The 20,421-nt window shown below is 48.1% G+C and overlaps 1 protein-coding gene across 1 annotated transcript in view; it reads left to right on the top strand.

Moving 5' to 3' along the window:
- POFUT1 (protein O-fucosyltransferase 1) overlaps positions 1–20,421 on the top strand; it is a 92,299-nt gene that overhangs the window by 5,224 nt on the left and 66,654 nt on the right. Inside the window, exon 2 of the mRNA XM_063959085.1 lies at positions 14,496–14,617. Coding sequence (XP_063815155.1) covers positions 14,496–14,617 — 122 coding nt within the window. The remainder of the gene's footprint in view (positions 1–14,495; positions 14,618–20,421) is intronic.

Genomic DNA, 20,421 nt, shown 5'->3' with positions numbered 1-20,421 from the left:
GATCCAGTGTCCTGTGGTCTTTTATTATAATCCACGTACTTGGCAAAAAAAAAAAACGAACACCCGGACCAGGCGGACTGAAAGGGGTCCCATGTTTACACATGGGACCCCTTTCCCCGAAAGCAGAGACCCCCCCGTAACTCCTGTCACAGAGGGTCCCTTCAGCCAATCAGGAAGCGCCACTTCGTGGCACTCTCCTGATTGCTGTATGCGCGTCTGAGCTGGCAGACAGCGCATCGCACAGCTCCCTCCATTAGTTTCAATAGTGGGAACTTTGCGGTCAGCGGTGGGGTTACCCGCGGTCAGCGGCTGACCGCGGGTGACCTGACCGCAAAGTTCCCACCATTGAAAGTAATGGAGGGAGCTGTGCAATGCGCGTCTGAGCGTAGACGCGCAGAGCCAATCAGGTGAGTGCCACGAAGTGGCGCTTCCTGATTGGCTGAAGAGACCTTTCTGTGACAGGAGTCACGGGGGTCTCTGCACTTTCAGTCCACCTGGTCCAGGTGTTCGTTTTTTTTTGTTGCCAAGTACGTGGATTATAATCTGGACACTGGATCAGGTGAGTATAATTTTATTCACAGGTACCCCGGATCGTCGGAGACATTGGAGACGTGCCAGTCGGCGGGTCAAATAGGTAAGTATGTGTGTGTCGACGTGTGAAATAAAGTTTTACTCTAACGGTGTGTGTCTCCTGTTTTTATTTGGGTATTTTTTTCCCAGTAGAACTACAGGTACCAGTGGGCCCGTTTTTCTCCCGCATGCTGGTACTTGTGGTTCTCCAAGTACCAGCTTGCGGGGGAGGCTTGCTGGGACTTGTAGTACTACTGGAAAAAAACAATATTCTTTCATTTTTTCAAAAGGCTATCAGCCCCCCATCCGCAGCCCTTGGATGGGGGGGACAGCCTCGGGCTTCACCCCTGGCCCTTGTGTGGCTGGAGGGGGGGGACCCCTTGATTGAAGGGGTCCCCACTCCTCCAGGGTACCCCGGCCAGGGGTGACTAGTTGCGTATTTAATGCCACGGCCGCAGGGCGCTGTATAAAAGTGACCCCCGGCTGTGGCATTATCTACCCAGCTAGTGGAGCCCGATGCTGGTGTTAAAAATATGGGGGACCCCTACGCTTTTTGTCCCCCGTATTTTTTGCACCAGCACCAGGCGCAGAGCCCGGTTCTGGTTTTAAAAATACGGGATATCCCCTGTCAGTTCTTTCCCCGGATTTTTAGAACCAGGACCGGCCCGAAGAGCCCGAGGCTGGTTATGCTTTGGAGGGGGGACCCAACGCAATTTTCTCTAACGTCCTAGTGGATGCTGGGAACTCCGTAAGGACCATGGGGAATAGCGGGCTCCGAAGGAGGCTGGGCACTCTAGAAAGATCTTAGACTACCTGGTGTGCACTGGCTCCTCCCACTATGACCCTCCTCCAAGCCTCAGTTAGATTTCGTGCCCGGCCGAGGTTGGATGCACACTAGGGGCTCTCCTGAGCTCTTAGAAAGTTATAGTCTTAGAATTTTTTTTTTTTCAGTGAGACCTGCTGGCAACAGGCTCACTGCAGCGAGGGACTAAGGGGAGAAGAAGCGAACTCGCCTGCTTGCAGCCGGATTGGGCTTCTTAGGCTACTGGACACCATTAGCTCCAGAGGGATCGACCGCAGGCCCAGCCTTGATGTTCGGTCCCGGAGCCGCGCCGCCGTCCCCCTTACAGAGCCAGAAGCAGGAAGATGGTCCGGAAAATCGGCGGCATGAAGACATCCTGTCTTCACCAAGGTAGCGCACAGCACTGCAGCTGTGCGCCATTGCTCCTCATACACACTTCACACTCCGGTCACTGAGGGTGCAGAGCGCTGGGGGGGGGCGCTCTGAGGCAGCAATAAAAACACCTTGGCTGGCTAAAATACCTCAATATATAGCCCCTGGGGCTATATATGAGGTAAATACCCCTGCCAGAATCCCAAAATAAGCGGGAGAATAGGCCGCGAAAAAGGGGCGGAGCCTATCTCCTCAGCACACTGGCGCCATTTTTCCCTCACAGCTCGGCTGGAAGGAAGCTCCCTGGCTCTTCCCTGCATTTCTACAATACAGTAAGAGGGAAAAAGAGAGGGGGGGCACTAAATTGGCACTGTATACAGTATAAGCAGCTATTAGGGACATAACTCAGTTAGTCCCTGTATATATATAGCGCTCTGGTGTGTGCTGGCATACTCTTACTCTGTCCCCCCAAAGGGCTTTTGTGGGTCCTGTCCTCTATTTGAGCATTCCCTGTGTGTGTGGAGTGTGTCGGTACGGCTGTGTCGACATGTTTGAGGAGGATAATGATGTGGAGGGGGAGCAGATGCCTTTAGCAGAGATGTCACCCCCTGCGGGGCAGACACCGGAGTGGATGGTATTATGGCAAGAAATGAGTGCACGTATAGACTCCTTACATAAAAAATTTGACGACATGCCGACTGTGGGACAGCCGAGTCTTCAGCTCGTGCCGGTCCAAGGGTCTCAAAAGTCATCAGGGGCTCTAAAACGCCCGTTATCTCAGGTGGCACAAGTAGATGTCGACACGGATACTGACGCCAGTGTCGACGACGATGAGTCAAATTTAATGCCCGTTAAGGCCATTCGCTGCATGATTGAGGCAATGAAAGAGGTGTTAAATATTTCTGATTTACATCCAGGTACCACAAAAAAGGGTATTATGTTTGGGGAGAAAAAACTACCTGTAGTTTTTCCCCCGTCAGATGAATTAAATGAAGTGTGTGAAGAAGCGTGGGCTTCCCCTGATAAGAAATTGGTGATTCCTAAGAAATTACTAATGGCGTTCCCTTTCCCGCCAGAGGATAGGTTACGTTGGGAAACACCCCCGAGGGTGGATAAAGCGCTCACACGTTTGTCAAAAAAGGTGGCACTACCGTCCCAGGATACGGCCGCCCTTAAGGAACCTGCTGATAGAAGGCAGGAGGCGATCCTGAAGTCTGTATATACACACTCAGGCATTATACTCAGACCAGCAATTGCGTCAGCTTGGATGTGCAGTGCTGCCGCTGCATGGTCAGATAACCTGTCAGAAAATATTGACACACTAGACAGAGACACGATCCTGTTAACAATTGACCATATCAAAGACTCAGTCTTATACATGAGAGATGCACAGAGGGAAATCTGCCGGCTGGCATCTAAAGTAAGTGCACTATCTATCTCTGCTAGGAGATGCTTATGGACTCGCCAGTGGACTGGAGATGCAGATTCCAAAAGGCACATGGAAGTTTTGCCTTATAAAGGGGAGGAATTATTTGGGGATGGTCTCTCCGACCTAGTTTCCACAGCAACGTCTGGGAAGTCAGCATTTTTACCCCATGTCCCCTCACAGCCTAAGAAGGCGCCATTTTATCAGGTTCAGTCCTTTCGATCCCAGAAAAATAAGCGGGGAAAAGGAGGGTCTTTTCTGTCTAGAGGCAGAGGCAGGGGAAAAAGGCTGCAGCAAACAGCAGGTTCCCAGGAACAAAAGTCCTCCCCCGCTTCCTCTTCCAAGTCCGCCGCATGACGGTGGGGCTTCACAAGCGGAGCCAGGTACGGTGGGGGCCCGCCTCAGGAATTTCAGCGATCAGTGGGTTCGCTCACAGGTAGATCCCTGGATCCTTCAAATAGTATCTCAGGGATACAGGCTGGAATTCGAGGCGATTCCACCCCGCCGTTTCCTAAAATCCGCCTTGCCGATTGCTCCCTCAGACAGGGAGGCAGTGCTAGCGGCAATTCACAAGCTGTATTCCCAGCAGGTGATAATCAAGGTACCCCTACTTCAACAAGGCCGGGGTTACTATTCCACACTATTTGTGGTACCGAAACCGGACGGTTCGGTGAGACCCATTCTAAATTTGAAGTCCTTGAACACATACATAAAAAAATTCAAGTTCAAGATGGAATCGCTCAGGGCGGTTATTGCAAGCCTGGACGAGGGGGATTACATGGTATCCCTGGACATCAAGGATGCTTACCTGCATGTCCCCATTTACAATTCTCACCAGGAGTACCTCAGATTTGTGGTACAGGATTGCCATTACCAATTCCAGACGCTGCCGTTTGGACTCTCCACGGCACCGAGGGTATTTACCAAGGTTATGGCGGAAATGATGATACTCCTTCGAAAAAAGGGAGTTTTAATTATCCCATACTTGGACGATCTCCTAATAAAGGCACGATCCAAGGAACAGTTGTTAGTGGGAGTAGCACTATCTCAGGAAGTGCTGAGCCAGCACGGTTGGATTCTGAATATCCCAAAGTCACAGCTGGTCCCCACGACACGTCTAATGTTCCTGGGAATGATTCTGGACACGGCCCAGAAAAAAGTGTTTCTCCCGGAGGAGAAAGCCAGGGAGTTGTCTTCTCTAGTCAGAGACCTCCTAAAACCAAAACAGGTATCGGTGCATCACTGCACGCGGGTCCTGGGAAAGATGGTAGCTTCTTACGAAGCAATTCCATTCGGCAGGTTCCATGCCAGAATCTTTCAGTGGAACCTGTTGGACAAGTGGTCCGGATCGCATCTTCAGATGCATCGTTTAATAACCCTGTCTCCACGAACCAGGGTGTCTCTTCTGTGGTGGCTGAACAGTGCTCATCTTCTGGAGGGCCGCAGATTCGGCATACAGGACTGGGTCCTGGTGACCACGGATGCCAGCCTACGGGGCTGGGGGGCAGTCACAAAGGGAAGAAATTTCCAGGGACTATGGTCAAGTCAGGAGACTGCCCTTCACATAAATATTCTGGAACTAAGGGCCATTTACAATGCCCTAAGTCAAGCAAAATCCCTGCTTCTACACCAGCCGGTGCTGATCCAGTCAGACAACATCACGGCAGTCGCCCATGTGAATCGACAAGGCGGCACAAGAAGCAGGACAGCGATGGCAGAAGCCACAAAAATTCTCCGATGGGCGGAGAATCATGTACTAGCACTGTCAGCAGTGTTCATCCCGGGAGTGGACAACTGGGAAGCAGACTTTCTCAGCAGGCACGACCTCCACCCGGGAGAGTGGGGACTTCATCCAGAAGTCTTCAAAATGATTGTAAATCAATGGGGTCGTCCACAGGTGGACATGATGGCGTCCCGCATAAACAAAAAACTAGAGAAGTATTGCGCCAGGTCAAGAGACCCTCAGGCGATAGCGGTGGACGCCCTAGTGACACCGTGGGTGTACCGGTCAGTATATGTGTTCCCTCCTCTACCTCTCATACCAAAGGTACTGAGAATAATAAGAAAGCGAGGAGTAAACACAATTCTCGTGGTTCCGGATTGGCCAAGAAGAGCGTGGTACCCGGAACTTCAAGAGATGATCTCAGAGGACCCTTGGTCCCTGCCGCTCAGACAGGACCTGCTACAGCAGGGCCCCTGCCTGTTCCAAGACTTACCGCGGCTGCGTTTGACGGCATGGCGGTTGAACGCCGGATCCTGAAGGAAAAGGGCATTCCGGAGGAAGTCATTCCTACGCTTATTAAAGCCAGGAAAGATGTTACGGCAAAACATTATCACCGCATATGGCGGAAATATGTTGCATGGTGCGAGGCCAAAAAGGCCCCAACAGAGGAATTTCAACTGGGTCGATTTCTACATTTCCTGCAAGCAGGAGTGAATATGGGCCTAAAACTAGGCTCCATTAAAGTACAGATCTCGGCTCTGTCGATTTTCTTTCAAAAGGAACTAGCTTCAGTACCTGAAGTTCAGACATTTGTGAAAGGAGTGCTGCATATTCAGCCCCCATTTGTGCCTCCTGTGGCACCGTGGGATCTCAACGTGATGTTGAATTTCTTGAAATCACATTGGTTTGAGCCACTAAAAACCGTGGATCTGAAATATCTCACGTGGAAAGTGGTCATGTTATTGGCCTTGGCATCAGCCAGGCGAGTGTCAGAATTGGCGGCTTTATCATGTAAAAGCCCTTATCTGATTTTTCATATGGATAGGGCAGAATTGAGGACTCGTCCCCAGTTTCTCCCTAAGGTGGTGTCAGCGTTTCACCTGAACCAGCCTATTGTGGTGCCTGCGGCTACTAAGGATTTGGAGGACTCCAAGTTGCTAGACGTTGTCAGGGCCCTGCAAATATATGTTTCCAGGACGGCTGGAGTCAGAAAATCTGACTCGCTGTTTATCCTATATGCACCCAACAAGCTGGGTGCTCCTGCTTCTAAGCAGACTATTGCTCGTTGGATTTGTAGTACAATTCAGCTTGCACATACTGTGGCAGGCCTGCCACAGCCTAAATCTGTCAATGCCCATTCCACAAGGAAGGTGGGCTCATCTTGGGCGGCTGCCCGAGGGGTCTCGGCTTTACAACTTTGCCGAGCAGCTACTTGGTCAGGGGCAAACACGTTTGCAAAATTCTATAAATTTGATACCCTGGCTGAGGAGGACCTGGAGTTCTCTCATTCGGTGCTGCAGAGTCATCCGCACTCTCCCGCCCGTTTGGGAGCTTTGGTATAATCCCCATGGTCCTTACGGAGTTCCCAGCATCCACTAGGACGTTAGAGAAAATAAGAATTTACTCACCGGTAATTCTGTTTCTCGTAGTCCGTAGTGGATGCTGGGCGCCCATCCCAAGTGCGGTCTATCTGCAATACTTGTACATAGTTATTGTTAACTAAATCGGGTTATTGTTGAGCCGTCTGTTGAGAGGCTCTATCGTTTCATACTGTTAACTGGGTTTCATATCACGAGTTGTTCGGTGTGATTGGTGTGGCTGGTATGAGTCTTACCCGGGATTCAAAATCCTTCCTTATTGTGTACGCTCGTCCGGGCACAGTACCTAACTGAGGCTTGGAGGAGGGTCATAGTGGGAGGAGCCAGTGCACACCAGGTAGTCTAAGATCTTTCTAGAGTGCCCAGCCTCCTTCGGAGCCCGCTATTCCCCATGGTCCTTACGGAGTTCCCAGCATCCACTACGGACTACGAGAAACAGAATTACCGGTGAGTAAATTCTTATTTTTTTTCGTGTTTTTTCCCGTTTTTTTTAAATCTAATCAAAATCCGTCAAATCGGCCGTTTTTCAACAGCGGGACTGTCGAATCCGTTTTTTATTGAATATGTTGAATTCCGGCACCCACTTGCCGGAATTCGACGGTCGAATTGTGTCGAATTAAAAAAACGGGCGAAAAATTGCCGCAATTCGCCGGCAATTGCATATACCCCCATGTCTTTTGCATTTTTGTGGTTTGTGTGTATAGTTTTGTCATCAGGGACCCCCAACTGTAGAAAGGCATACCCTAGCAGCGCTCGCCACAAAGTTGATAGCCAACTCTATGCCGACATGGATAGAGAAGGTATGAAATAGTCCAAAAACATGTTAAATTTAAAAAAAAAACTAAAACATTTGTCTTTTATTTCAACTATTTTCATGTCAACCTTTTGTGCTGTCTACCTTTTTCATGTCGACCTTTTGACCCTGTCGACCTTTTGATCCTGATGACTTAATGTCTGCCTAACATATGGTGTCTATCTATTGACTCTCTAACTAGGCACTGTCTATCTATCATCCGGGTACCCCCATTGCAGCTGCATCTTCTTCCGGTCATGAACTGCCATTAACATGGAGACTTATGAAACCTTCTAAAGAGGACAGATGTAGGTGTAGCAACCATTCAGATTCTAGCTATCATTTATGTAGGACATTGTATAAAATAATAGCTAGAATCGGATTGGTTGCTATGGTCACTTGATCTCTTTAGAAGGCTTGATACATCCCTCCCTTGATGTACTAATATAGTGATAAAAGTGGAGAAGCGAGCCAGTGTAGAGGCTGCCCATGGCAACCAATCAGCATTGATGTAACATTTATAATTTGCATACTATAAAAGTATATAGAGCAGCTGATTGGTTACCATGGGTAACTTCTCCACTGGCTCACTGCTTAGTACATGTTACTCTTAGTCACTTAACATAAGAACGAGAAGATGGAGCGCCAGGAACATGCAGAGTAACAAGTGTTTGGAGATAGAACAAAGACGAATGCTAATGGTTTGGGAAGCCTAGCATGGGGCATCTGCATTGTCAGAAGTGACTGAGTATCAGTAGCTCAGGACAGTATAAAAGAGCTGAGGTAAATACACTAATAGCTGGTGGTGTGGAGAAGGGAATATTTGTTTTTTCTGTAAATTGCACAATCACAAAGATGCAGACTGTACGCTGCTAAACTCCATAATTACCAACGAAGATGTTGATATGAAAATTGTAAGATTTTATATTATATGGTTACATCTTTGCAGACCAGATCTTACATATTTTTGCACTGGGCATAGGGCCTAATTCAGACCTGATCGTAACAGCAAATTTGTTATCAGATGGGCAAAACCATGCATTGTGTGTGTGTGTGTGTGTGGGAGGGAGGGGGGGGCGGGCGCAGATGTAACGTGCAGAGAGTGTTAGATTTGGGTGGGTTATATTGGTTCTGTGCAGGGTAAATACTGGCTGCTTTATTTTTACACTGCAATTTAGATTTCAGTTTGAACACACCCCGCTCAACTCGAACTCTCTCTGCACGTTATATCTGCCCCCCACCCACCCCTGCAGTGCACGTGGTTTTGCACATCTGCTAACAAATTTGCTGCTACGATCAGGTCTGAATTAGGCCCATAGTCAGGACCTGAGCACACGCAAGTGCACATTTCGAGTACATCTAAGTTTGTAGAAGTCTAACTGACTTTCTCATGCAGGAAAAGTACAGTGCGCTCTGATGCTGGTTTGCGCCAAACTAACTCTAGACAAAAGGGGCCTGTCTACTGCATGAAAGTGCAACTCTGTTATGGGGGTTAATTTGCTCATGTTTTCTGTGCTTTGCATCTATTTCTCCATTGCCTGCACATTTCAGAAGTGGTACCACTCAATAAAATACAAAGTAGCTCTAAGAGAGTACCTGTTTAGTAACTAGAACAGTGTAGTACAGTGAAACACTGTTAACCGCAAAAACGCATTTTGTGGTAAAAACGTGAATTTACCGTGAATGGCAAAACGAGCCTATTCAGTTGTCCGTGAAAACGGTTTCACTGTAATTTTACAGAAAATTTCAATTCACAAACTCTGAGCAAGTGGTTACTTGGGGGAAAATCCCTATTGTAAGTTAAAAATGTCGGGAATTGGTTCAGAACCCCTGGGACACCACCCTGAATGACTAATTAGGCACGTAAATGTTTTTCAGCATTTTTAATTGCCGAATAATGTGCCCCGAATTTTATCAGAGCACTTATTTTGCTGTAAAAAAATTGCTATAATTTTTTTATTTTTAACATTTAAAAAAAATGCATATAACAGCCATTTGACCCAAGTACCAGAAATACTTTTATTCTAACCAATAATAAACTTCTATACTGTTATCCAATCTTATTTTAACTTTTTTTTGGGAGGGTGTACAAGCAAATTTACCCATTTTTCACTTTTCATTTTCGGCACCAATTTTTTTGTGGTGATCCCGTTTTTGCGATTTTGTAATTGAATATGCAAATCGTGAGAGCACGCATACGGTATTTTGGTGGCAAAAAAGCAATCGTGGTAAATTACCGCAATTTCAACGCTAATTAAATTCACCCTTGAGACTAAACCGCTGAAACTCTGTTAAAAGCAAAGACACAGTACAGGGTTATATATCTGCTTTTAACAGGAGTTGTTTTTCAGCTCCACTGTGCTATCATCGGGTGCAAAGCAGATGTATTAAGCCTGGAGAAGGAATAAAGAAGTAATAAAGCAGTGATAAGCGCAAGGTGATAACTCACCAGCCAGTCATTACAGGTTTGAAAAATGACAGGTAGGAGCTGAGTGGCTGGTGCGTTATCACCTTGCACTTATCACTGCTTTATCACTTCTCCAGGCTTAATACATCTGCCCCACTGGACAGAGGGAGCTAGAATTTTACTTTAAGGGGGTTATTCAGGAGCTGCGCTGGCTGGGATTTACTCTTCAAGTACAAAAGCATCGCCGCTGTGCAATGCTTTTGTACTTGTGCAGGAGGGGGGGCTGGCCCTGTGCTGGGCGTCTCCCCGCATGTCAGTGTAAGTGATCGTAGCTGTCCTAAATTTAGTACAGCTACGATCAGGTCGGAATGACCCCCTAAATCCTAAAGTGTATCTGAAAATCTAGAGCAGCGGTGGCCAACCTGTGGCTCTTGAGCCACATGTGGCTCTTTCTTTATTCAAATGTGGCTCCCAACACTCTAAATTATGTGACCACAACAGATACAGAAACCGCTGCACTCCAGCCAGACACGCAGCAGCACTACAGGGACTGAAAACTGAAGGAGCCAGATACTAGAGGTGAGACAAGCAAACAGAGGTCACATTAGGGACTGCTGCAATGGCATGAGTAGATGGAGGGGGCTGTAGTGATACATGAGGGTGGGCTAGAGTGACACATGGCAGAGCTGGCTGGAGAGACACTGGAGGGTACTGGCAGGAGTGATGCGGGAGGGTGCTGGAAGTAGTGACACATGGGAGAGCTGTCTGGAGTGACAGGAGGGTGGTAGCAGGAGTGACACATGGGAGAGCTGGCTGGAGTGAAATAGGAGGGTGGTAGCAAGAGTGACACATGGGGGAGCTGGCTGGAGTGAAATAGGAGGGTGGTAGCAGGAGTCACACATGGGGAGCTGGCTGGAGTGACAGGAGGGTGCTGGAAGTAGTGACACATGGGAGAGCTGGCTGGAGTGACACATGGGGGAGATGGCTGGAGTGACATAGGAGGGTGGTAGCAGGAGTGACACATGGGGGAGCTGGCTGGAGTGACACAGGAGAACTGGCTGGAATGACATAGGAGGGTGCTAGCAGGAGTGACACAGGGAAGAGCTGGCTGGAGTGACAGGAGGGTGTTGGCAGGAGTGACACATGGGAGAGCTGGCTGGAGTGACATAGGAGGGTGGTAGCAAGAGTGACACATGGGGGAGCTGGCTGGAGTGAAATAGGAGGGTGGTAGCAGGAGTCACACATGGGGGAGCTGGCTGGAGTGACAGGAGTGTGCTGGAAGTAGTGACACATGGGAGAGCTGGCTGGAGTGACACATGGGGGAGCTGCCTGGAGTGACATAGGAGGGTGGTAGCAGGAGTGACACATGGGGGAGCTGGCTGGAGTGACACGGGAGAGCTGGATGGAATGACATAGGAGGGTGCTAGCAGGAGTGACACATGGAAGAGCTGGCTGGAGTGACAGGAGGGTGGTAGCAGGAGTGACACATGGGAGAGCTGGCTGGAGTGACACATGGGGGAGCTGGCTGGAGTGACATAGGAGGGTGCTAGCAGGAGTCACACATGGAAGAGCTGGCTGGAGTGACAGGAGGGTGTTGGCTGGAGTGACACATGGGAGAGCTCGCTGGAGTGACACAGCAGGGTCTTGGCAGTAGTGACACATGGGAGACCTGGCTGGAGTGACACAGCAGGGTCTTGGCAGTAGTGACACATGGGAGAGCTGGCTGGAGTGACACGGGGGAGCTGGCTGGAGTGACATAGGAGGGTGCTAGCAGGAGTCACACATGGAAGAGCTGGCTGGAGTGACAGGAGGGTGTTGGCTGGAGTGACACATGGGAGACCTGGTTGATGTGACACAGCAGGGTCTTGGCAGTAGTGACACATGGGAGAGCTGGCTGAAGTGACATAGGAGGGTGCTAGCAGGAGTGACCAGGGCCGGTGCAAGGTTTCTCGGCACCCTAGGCAAAACTTCTGCCTTCTGCCCCTTCCCCCGGATGGTCTTCTGGTTGCCGAATGTCGGGATCCCGGCGCACAGTATACCAGCGCCGGAATCCCGACACCCGGCCTAACGACACATATTCTCCCTCGTGGGGGTCCACGACCCCCCTGGAGGGAGAATAAATAGCGTGGCGCGCTTAGCATGTCTCCGTGCCTGCAGCGTGGCGAGCGCAGCGAGCCCGCAGGGGGCTCATTTGCGCTCGCCACGCTGTCGGTATGCCAGCGGTCGAGCTCCCGGCGCCGGTATGCTGGTCGCTGGGAGCCCGGCTGCCGGCATACCATACTACACCCCATTCCCCCTACCCACCCTTCAGATGAAAGGCATGTTGCTCTCACCCCCTCCCCCCTACTCTGGTAAATGTCTGCTGTTCTATCCCCCCAAAATCTGTGTGCATGCTGCTGCTCATCCCCCCAGACTGTGTGCATGCCTGCTCCTTATCTCCTCCCCCCACTGCCTTACCACACCGCTGCTCTCGCCCTCTTTCCTTATCAATGCAGAGAATGCACTGTGCAGCCACCTTACCTGCAGGCTGCAGTGCAGAGTTGAAACTGAGTAGTCTGTGAAAGAGCCTGGAATGAAGAGCAGTGCTCCATGTCACCCCCAGCCAGGACTCCAGGAGCTGTCAAAGTTACTGCCTGTGCCGGGTGGAGGTGGAGCTGGAGGCTGCAATACAGGAGCTTAGCAGTCACGGCTACTGTAAGATACGCATTCTGGGGGATTGCAGTGGCTGTAAAAGGTAGGGCAGCTGTAGCAGGCCGCCCCCTCAGGCCCCGGCGCCCCTAGGCAGCTGCCTTAAGCTGCCTAGTGGAAGCTCCGGCCCTGGGAGTGACACATGGAAGAGCTGGCTGGAGTGACAGGAGGGTGTTGGCTGGAGTGACACATGAGGGAGCTGGCTGGAGTGACACAGCAGGGTCTTGGCAGTAGTGACACATGGGAGACCTGGCTGGAGTGACACAACAGGGTCTTGCAGTAGTGACACATTATAGACCTGGCTGGATTAACACGGGGGAGCTGGCTGGAGTGACATAGGAGGGTGCTAGCAGGAGTCACACATGGGGGAGCTGGCTGGAGTGACACATGGGAGAGCTGGCTGGAGTGACACAGCAGGGTCTTGGCAGTAGTGACACATGGGAGACCTGGCTGGAGTGACACAGCAGGGTCTTGTCAGTAGTGACACATGGGAGAGCTGGCTGGAGTGACACATGGGGGAGCTGGCTGGAGTGACATAGCAGGGTGCTAGCAGGAGTCACAAATGGAAGAGCTGGCTGGAGTGACAGGAGGGTGTTGGCTGGAGTGACACATGGGAGACCTGGTTGAAGTGACACAGCAGGGTCTTGGCAGTAGTGACACATGGGAGAGCTGGCTGGAGTGACATAGGAGGGTGCTAGCAGGAGTGACACATGGAAGAGCTGGCTGGAGGGACAGGAGGGTGTTGGCTGGAGTGACACATGAGGGAGCTGGCTGGAGTGACACAGCAGGGTCTTGGCAGTAGTGACACATGGGAGACCTGGCTGGAGTGACACAACAGGGTCTTGCAGTAGTCACACATTGGAGACCTGGCTGGATTAACACGGGGGAGCTGGCTGGAGTGACATAGGAGGGTGCTAGCAGGAGTGACACATGGGGGAGCTGGCTGGAGTGACACATGGGGGAGCTGAAGTTTATGTGAAAGTGGCTTTTTCAATGGATTTGGCTTTAAAAAAATAATTTTATGTTGTTCTGGCTTTTTCAATGTATTTTATACCAGGGGTGTGGTCTAGCAGGCTCAAGGCCACATTCCATTTTTGCATGCGCGCCATCGGCTCGATGTCGGCTCTTTGACGTACCTAACAAGGTTTTTTGGCTCTTTGTCACTGACTGGTTGGCCACCCCTGATCTAGAGTATTCAATCTCTATTTAGGATCCTGAGACAATAGGTCACTTCCACATTCTAAAATAGAGAGAAACTATGAGTAATCCTATATTATGTTATTTTTTTTCATTTTTTTTGCAATCCACCCTTCTTTTTGTTACTCTCTGAAGATTTTATCCACCCAATTCTGGAATCTTTCGTTCCAAACTAAAGTTGGCATATAGAAATACTCTCCTACAGCTGCTATTATGCATCTAAGATGTATGGAAAGGATTTGTTTTCTGGGCATTCAAAATTCTAATTATATTTTGCTGGTATATATAACATTGCTAAGGAACTGACACATTTGTTATTTAATTCATTTCAGTTGCATTTGTTTCAAATGAGTTATTTACGAACATTGCTTAAGTGGTCAGATGAGCTCTAAAAGGACAACACCCCAATTCACTTTTACTAACAATCATGAAAAAAAATAATCTAATTGATGGCTATGGTTTGTGTATAGATTTTATACTTTTGAGTAATATTGGTAAATAACAATGATGATTCCTTTCAAGTGTTTGACAATAGCACTTGTTGCATTTATTTCATGATTAATGAATATACACAGACTTGAAGATGAAGTGGCCATAGGGGGCAGCTCTGTTGGTGCTGTTTGTGCTGCCACTAGCCATATGTATGCATGGCAATGATCAGTCATGCTGATAGCATTCACATTCTTTTTTTAAATGTTGGCTCCTATAGGACAGACCAGAGTATATCCAGCTCATCCAATCCTGAGTGTTCATACGTAGCAAGTATGAAGTAGGCTGGCAAAGCCGACATACAGCCAATCTGAGTATTAACAACAACACAGAATAGTGGCTTCTGGCAAATTGATACAGGGAGACTGTGATGTCACACCCACATGTATATAAAACAAACCTTCTATAACTAACTTTTTGTTTTGCACAGGACGGTTCGGAAATCAAGCAGATCATTTCCTTGGGTCTTTAGCATTTGCCAAGATGATAAATCGAACTCTAGTGGTACCCCCGTGGATCGTTTATAACCATCATCGTCCTCCATACTCAAATGTGAGCACCAGATTTGCCTGCACTTGTTTTGTTATCCAGTCTGAAAAAGCAAATACGTGACTGCATAGCATTATTATTATTATTATTTTCCACAGTGTCATTATAATGTTGGAAATTTAATATATTGAATGTATTATATCTCCTATATAATAGCCCAGATCTGTCACTCTGTGACTGTGTGGCTAACACTGGGTGTGGCTAGGACCTCTCATTGGATTAGCAGCAGGTCTATCACACCCAGTCCATAGCTGATTGGGCGAGAAACGCCCTCCCACACAGGTTACATCCAATGGGAGGCTCCGCCCTTTGGCTGCTGTGTGCTCCCAGAATAGGATTAACAATGAGGCTGATGGAGCTGCAGCTGCAGGTCCACACCCCAAAATAGGCCCACTGCATCTGCATCAACATACCCTCCGACAATTTACACATAAAAATTGGTACAAATTCGAAAAGGGGGCGTGGCTACGGGTAAAGTGGTGTGGCCATGCCCCGTTTCCTATACTTTCAATGGAAGTTTGGAGAGCCAAAAATCGGTACAGACCATTAAAAAAAAGGTACTGTACCTGCCAAAAAGGTACAGTTGGAGGGCATGCCACTGCATCTGCAACAAGTCTCTGCGCTGTAGATAGGGGGGAAAAAACACTTTTACTGCAGCATCCTATGTCCTGCTGCCAGTCCGCCTGCCCCCTCCGGCATCAACAATCCCCACTCCCTAGCCGCGGCGCAGGTGGAACAAAAGCTGCTGCGTACACCGGCATAGATGTGTATGAAAGCAGCACAGCGGAAGGCCCTGGAGTCTCCTTTGCGCGTGATGTGCCTCCCCACCACAGCCGAGCCCAGATCCCCAGAGGCCCTGACTCAGCAACACAGCACCTGGGCTGCCGGCTTGGAAGCCCTGAGATGGCTAATGTAACGGATAGAGTGGGTGATATCGCGGAGGGTAATGTATGGACGCTGAATCAATGTAAAAGGTGACTGTGCAGTGCAGTGGGTGTGCAGTGTCACTGACACTGCAGAGCACTCTCACCTTTTACATTGATTCAGCGAGTCAGTCAGTTCTGCCAGCCAGTCACTATTGTTACTGCCGGTGTCCCAACGCGCCGCATTACAGGGTGTTAGACGCACTAAATAAACTACAGCTCCCAGCAGCCCTTAGCGCCGAAGCATTCCAGCACTAAGGCCTGCTGGGAGCTGTAGTTTATTGAGTGCATCTTCTTCCCTGTAATGTGGCGTGTTAGGACACCGGCACTAACAATAGTGACTGGCTGCTTGGCTGCTGTGCAAGTCTCTGGGAGAGCCACTGCCAAAGGGAGGACAGCAGCTTAGCTGCTTCCATGAGGAGAAGCATTACCTGCCCCTCCCCACTCGCAGTACCTCCGGGCCCCATCCGCGGCACCCCCCTCCACCACCAACCGTGGTGGCTCCGGGCCCCCACCTACAGTACCCCCGCACCCACCCCTCCTCCACCTGCGGCACCCCCCCACCCGCTGTGGCTCCGGACACCCACCCACATCACCCCCGCACCAGCCCCACCCCCAGACCCCCTCCCCCATCCGCGTCTCCCCCGCACTTGCCACTCCCCCAACCACAGCACCTACTAGGTGATTCATCAGGCCCTGTGTGCGCTGTTCACGCCGTTGCAAGGGGCTACGACCCCTTAACCATCGCACGCCCTTTGTCCGTGCAAAATTTACCACTCACACAATTATGATTGGAGGTAATACTCCATATAATAGAAATATTGCACGCCACAAGGACGTGAAAGGGTTAAGGAGGCGTAGCCCTTACGACGGTGTGAAGAGAGATGAATCACCTAGTATGTGTGTGTGTGTGTATATAATATACACTGCTCAAAAAAATAAAGGGAACACTTAAACAACACAATGTAACTCCAAGTCAATAACACTTCTGTGCAATCAAACTGTCCACTTAGGAAGCAACACTGATTGACAATCAATTTCACATGCTGTTGTGCAAATGGAATAGACAAGAGGTGGAAATTATAGGCAATTAGCAAGACACCCCCAATAAAGGAGTTGTTCTGCAGGTGGTGACCACAGACCACTTCTCAGCTCCTATGCTTTCTGGCTGATGTTTTGGTCACTTTTGAAAGCTGGCGGTGCTTTCACTCTAGTGGTAGCATGAGACGGAGTCTACAACCCACACAAGCGGCTCAGGTAGTGCAGCTCATCCAGGATGGAACATCAATGCGAGCTGTGGCAAGAAGGTTTGCTGTGTCTGTCAGCGTAGTGTCCAGAGAATGGAGGCGCTACCAGGAGACAGGCCAGTACATCAGGAGACGTGGAGGAGGCCGTAGGAGGGCAACAACCCAGCAGCAGGACCGCTACCTCCACCTTTGTGCAAGGAGGAACAGGAGGAGCACTGCCAGAGCTCTGCAAAATGACTTCCAGCAAGCCACAAATGTGCATGTGTCTACTCAAACGATCAGAAACAGACTCCATGAGGGTGGTATGAGGGCCCGACGTCCACAGGTGGGGGTTGTGCTTACAGCCCAACACCGTGCAGGACGTTTGGCATTTGCCAGAGAACACCAAGATTGGCAAATTCGCCACTGGCGCCCTGTGCTCTTCACAGATGAAAGCAGGGTCTCACTGAGCACATGTGACAGACGTGACAGAGTCTGGAGATGCCAAGGAGAGCGTTCTGCCTGCAACATCCTCCAGCATGACCGGTTTGGCAGTGGGTCAGTAATGGTGTTGGGTGGCATTTCTTTGGGGGGCCGCACAGCCCTCCATGTGCTCGCCAGAGGTAGCCTGACTGCCATTAGGTACCGAGATGAGATCCTCAGACCCCTTGTGAGACCATATGCTGGTGCGGTTGGCCCTGGGTTCCTCCTAATGCAAGACAATGCTAGACCTCATGTGGCTGGAGTGTGTCAGCAGTTCCTGCAAGACGAAGGCATTGATGCTATGGACTGGCCCGCCCGTTCCCCAGACCTGAATCCAATTGAGCACATCTGGGACATCATGTCTCGCTCCATCCACCAACACCACAGACACCACAGACTGTCCAGGAGTTGGTGGATGCTTTAGTCCAGGTCTGGGAGGAGATCCTGACAACAAAAACTACAAAGGAGATCTGCACTCTCAAGTTATGTATTAGAAGATATTGAAGTGAGAAAAATCTTCTAATGACCCCAATATATACTTCAGGGATTCGTATACCTCAGTCTTGGGGGTGCTACCTAGGACAACCAATTAGCAACGCATATTACAGACAAAAGAGAATGGGGTTGTACAGGTAAGGTGCACACGAAGTCAATTAAAATATAACTTTTATTATCACATTAAGAGGCCAAAAATCGGTCAGCATAGCAAAATATATGGTTAAAAATAAGTATAAAGAAAGACTTAAAGTGCTCTAAGATGGAAAAGTGATAAGATTAAAAATATCTCCACTTTGATGGATGCAAAAACTACGGATGTGTAGGAATTCGTTTAATTTGCAATTATCAAATAAGTTTATTATATATACATGTAATTAAATCAAGCCTATAATTGCTGGCTGCTGTGAAACTTTCAATTCTCGGTGTTCTATCTGATGTATGTCTCTATTATGAGTTTTTGGTGTATCTCACACCTGGCACCTTCAGCCTTCAGATATCCTCATGTGTCACGGGGATTTCTCAAAGATATTTAGATTTGTGATAAAACAAGGAGTTAATGAATATACCAATAAGTGTGCCCTGGATTCACTGTTCTATATCACCCAGGCAGTCACTCCCGTTACATAGCCGTATCAACATTGATATGTGAGACAGTTTGGTTATAAACCGGCTTGATCACGGAGTGTGTCCTTCTATTGTATATATACTATGATCACAGGAATTATTGCCTCTACCCCCAAACGAGGCCAGAAAAGATTTTTTTATATCTGGCTGGGGTTAATTGTAAGATGTGCACACGGAGATTAATATCTCCTTTAGTATTCTTGTATGAGATACAATTAGTGGATGCTTCCTATTCACAGTAAAATGAACACTGCTTAAGTTATCCTTTATTGTCATAAACTTATTGCGTAATACCTGATTTGTGAAACGTTTTATGACTGTGAGGTAAATGGGTAGATGTGTTACTACAACGTATACCCAATCAGTGTTTGCCCCCTTATTATTGCACCTGGTCTTATATTAAACCCAGTAAATGCATGCTATAAGGATAGAATGCATGGCATAGTATGTTTCAAAATTGCTGTGTGAACATCTGATAAGTTACATATTTTTCTATTACCATACAACTGTTCTATCCCTGAATGTCAGGGCCCACATCAAATAAGTGGAGTAGGGAGCATTAAAAATTAGCTCAATCAGCATGTGTAGAGGCAGTACATATGTGCTCTTATTAATCCTATGTTAGTGTTTTCCCTGCTCAAATGAGCATTAAAATCTTCAGTATTGTCAGTGCCCCAGAGATATAAATGATTGTGGTTCACAAAAATAATTGTATCATTGATCACTCTATTATTCGTATACCGGTATTTCTTTTACTCCTTTAGTAACCATCTGGTATAATTGATATAATCAGTATAACGGAAAACACATGTGGCTGAAGGTTGCAAAGGTGAAAGTATTGTTACGGCATATACTATGTCAACATTCATTAGTTTTATCTGGCATGTCTATGCCTGCCATTTAACAGTATGTCAGATCTTATACCCAATTTCAGGTAGACATAATACACAAAATATTGGGACGCTGCTCCCTAATATATATGAAGTTTTAACAGCTAACGTAGTTAATGCAAGGACATCTTCCTCCACTGAGATGTCCTTGCATTAACTACGTTAGCTGTTAAAACTTCATATATATTAGGGAGCTGGACTACTGCACGGCTAAACGGGATTACCCGTGATCGGACAAATGCCGATTTCATAGGCGCCGCTGCAGCGTGTCTCAGCCTCCCAATCTCTCGTGTATTGTGTCTACCTTAAATTTATCTGTTAAACTCCATATACAACAGGGAGCTGGCCCGCTGCAGGTCAAACGGGATTACCCGTGATCGGACAAATGCCGACTTCATAGACGCCGTTGCAGCGTGTCGCAGCCTCCCAATATTTTGTGTATTATGTCTACCTGAAATTGGGTATAAGATCTGACATACTGTTAAATGGCAGGCATAGACATGCCAGATAAAACTAATGAATGTTGACATAGTATATGCCGTAACAATACTTTCACCTTTGCAACCTTCAGCCACATGTGTTTTCCGTTATACTGATTATATCAATTATACCAGATGGTTACTAAAGGAGTAAAAGAAATACCGGTATACGAATAATAGAGTGATCAATGATACAATTATTTTTGTGAACCACAATCATTTATATCTCTGGGGCACTGACAATACTGAAGATTTTAATGCTCATTTGAGCAGGGAAAACACTAACATAGGATTAATAAGAGCACATATGTACTGCCTCTACACATGCTGATTGAGCTAATTTTTAATGCTCCCTACTCCACTTATTTGATGTGGGCCCTGACATTCAGGGATAGAACAGTTGTATGGTAATAGAAAAATATGTGACTTATCAGATGTTCACACAGCAATTTTGAAACATACTATGCCATGCATTCTATCCTTATAGCATGCATTTACTGGGTTTAATATAAGACCAGGTGCAATAATAAGGGGGCAAACACTGATTGGGTATACGTTGTAGTAACACATCTACCCATTTACCTCACAGTCCTAAAACGTTTCACAAATCAGGTATTACGCAATAAGTTTATGACAATAAAGGATAACTTAAGCAGTGTTCATTTTACTGTGAATAGGAAGCAT

The sequence above is a fragment of the Pseudophryne corroboree genome, chromosome 3, assembly GCF_028390025.1.
Source record: "Pseudophryne corroboree isolate aPseCor3 chromosome 3, aPseCor3.hap2, whole genome shotgun sequence".
NCBI classification, from domain to species: Eukaryota; Metazoa; Chordata; class Amphibia; order Anura; family Myobatrachidae; genus Pseudophryne; species Pseudophryne corroboree.
Note: the sequence above shows the minus strand (reverse complement) of the source record. Positions and strands in the feature narration are given on the sequence as shown.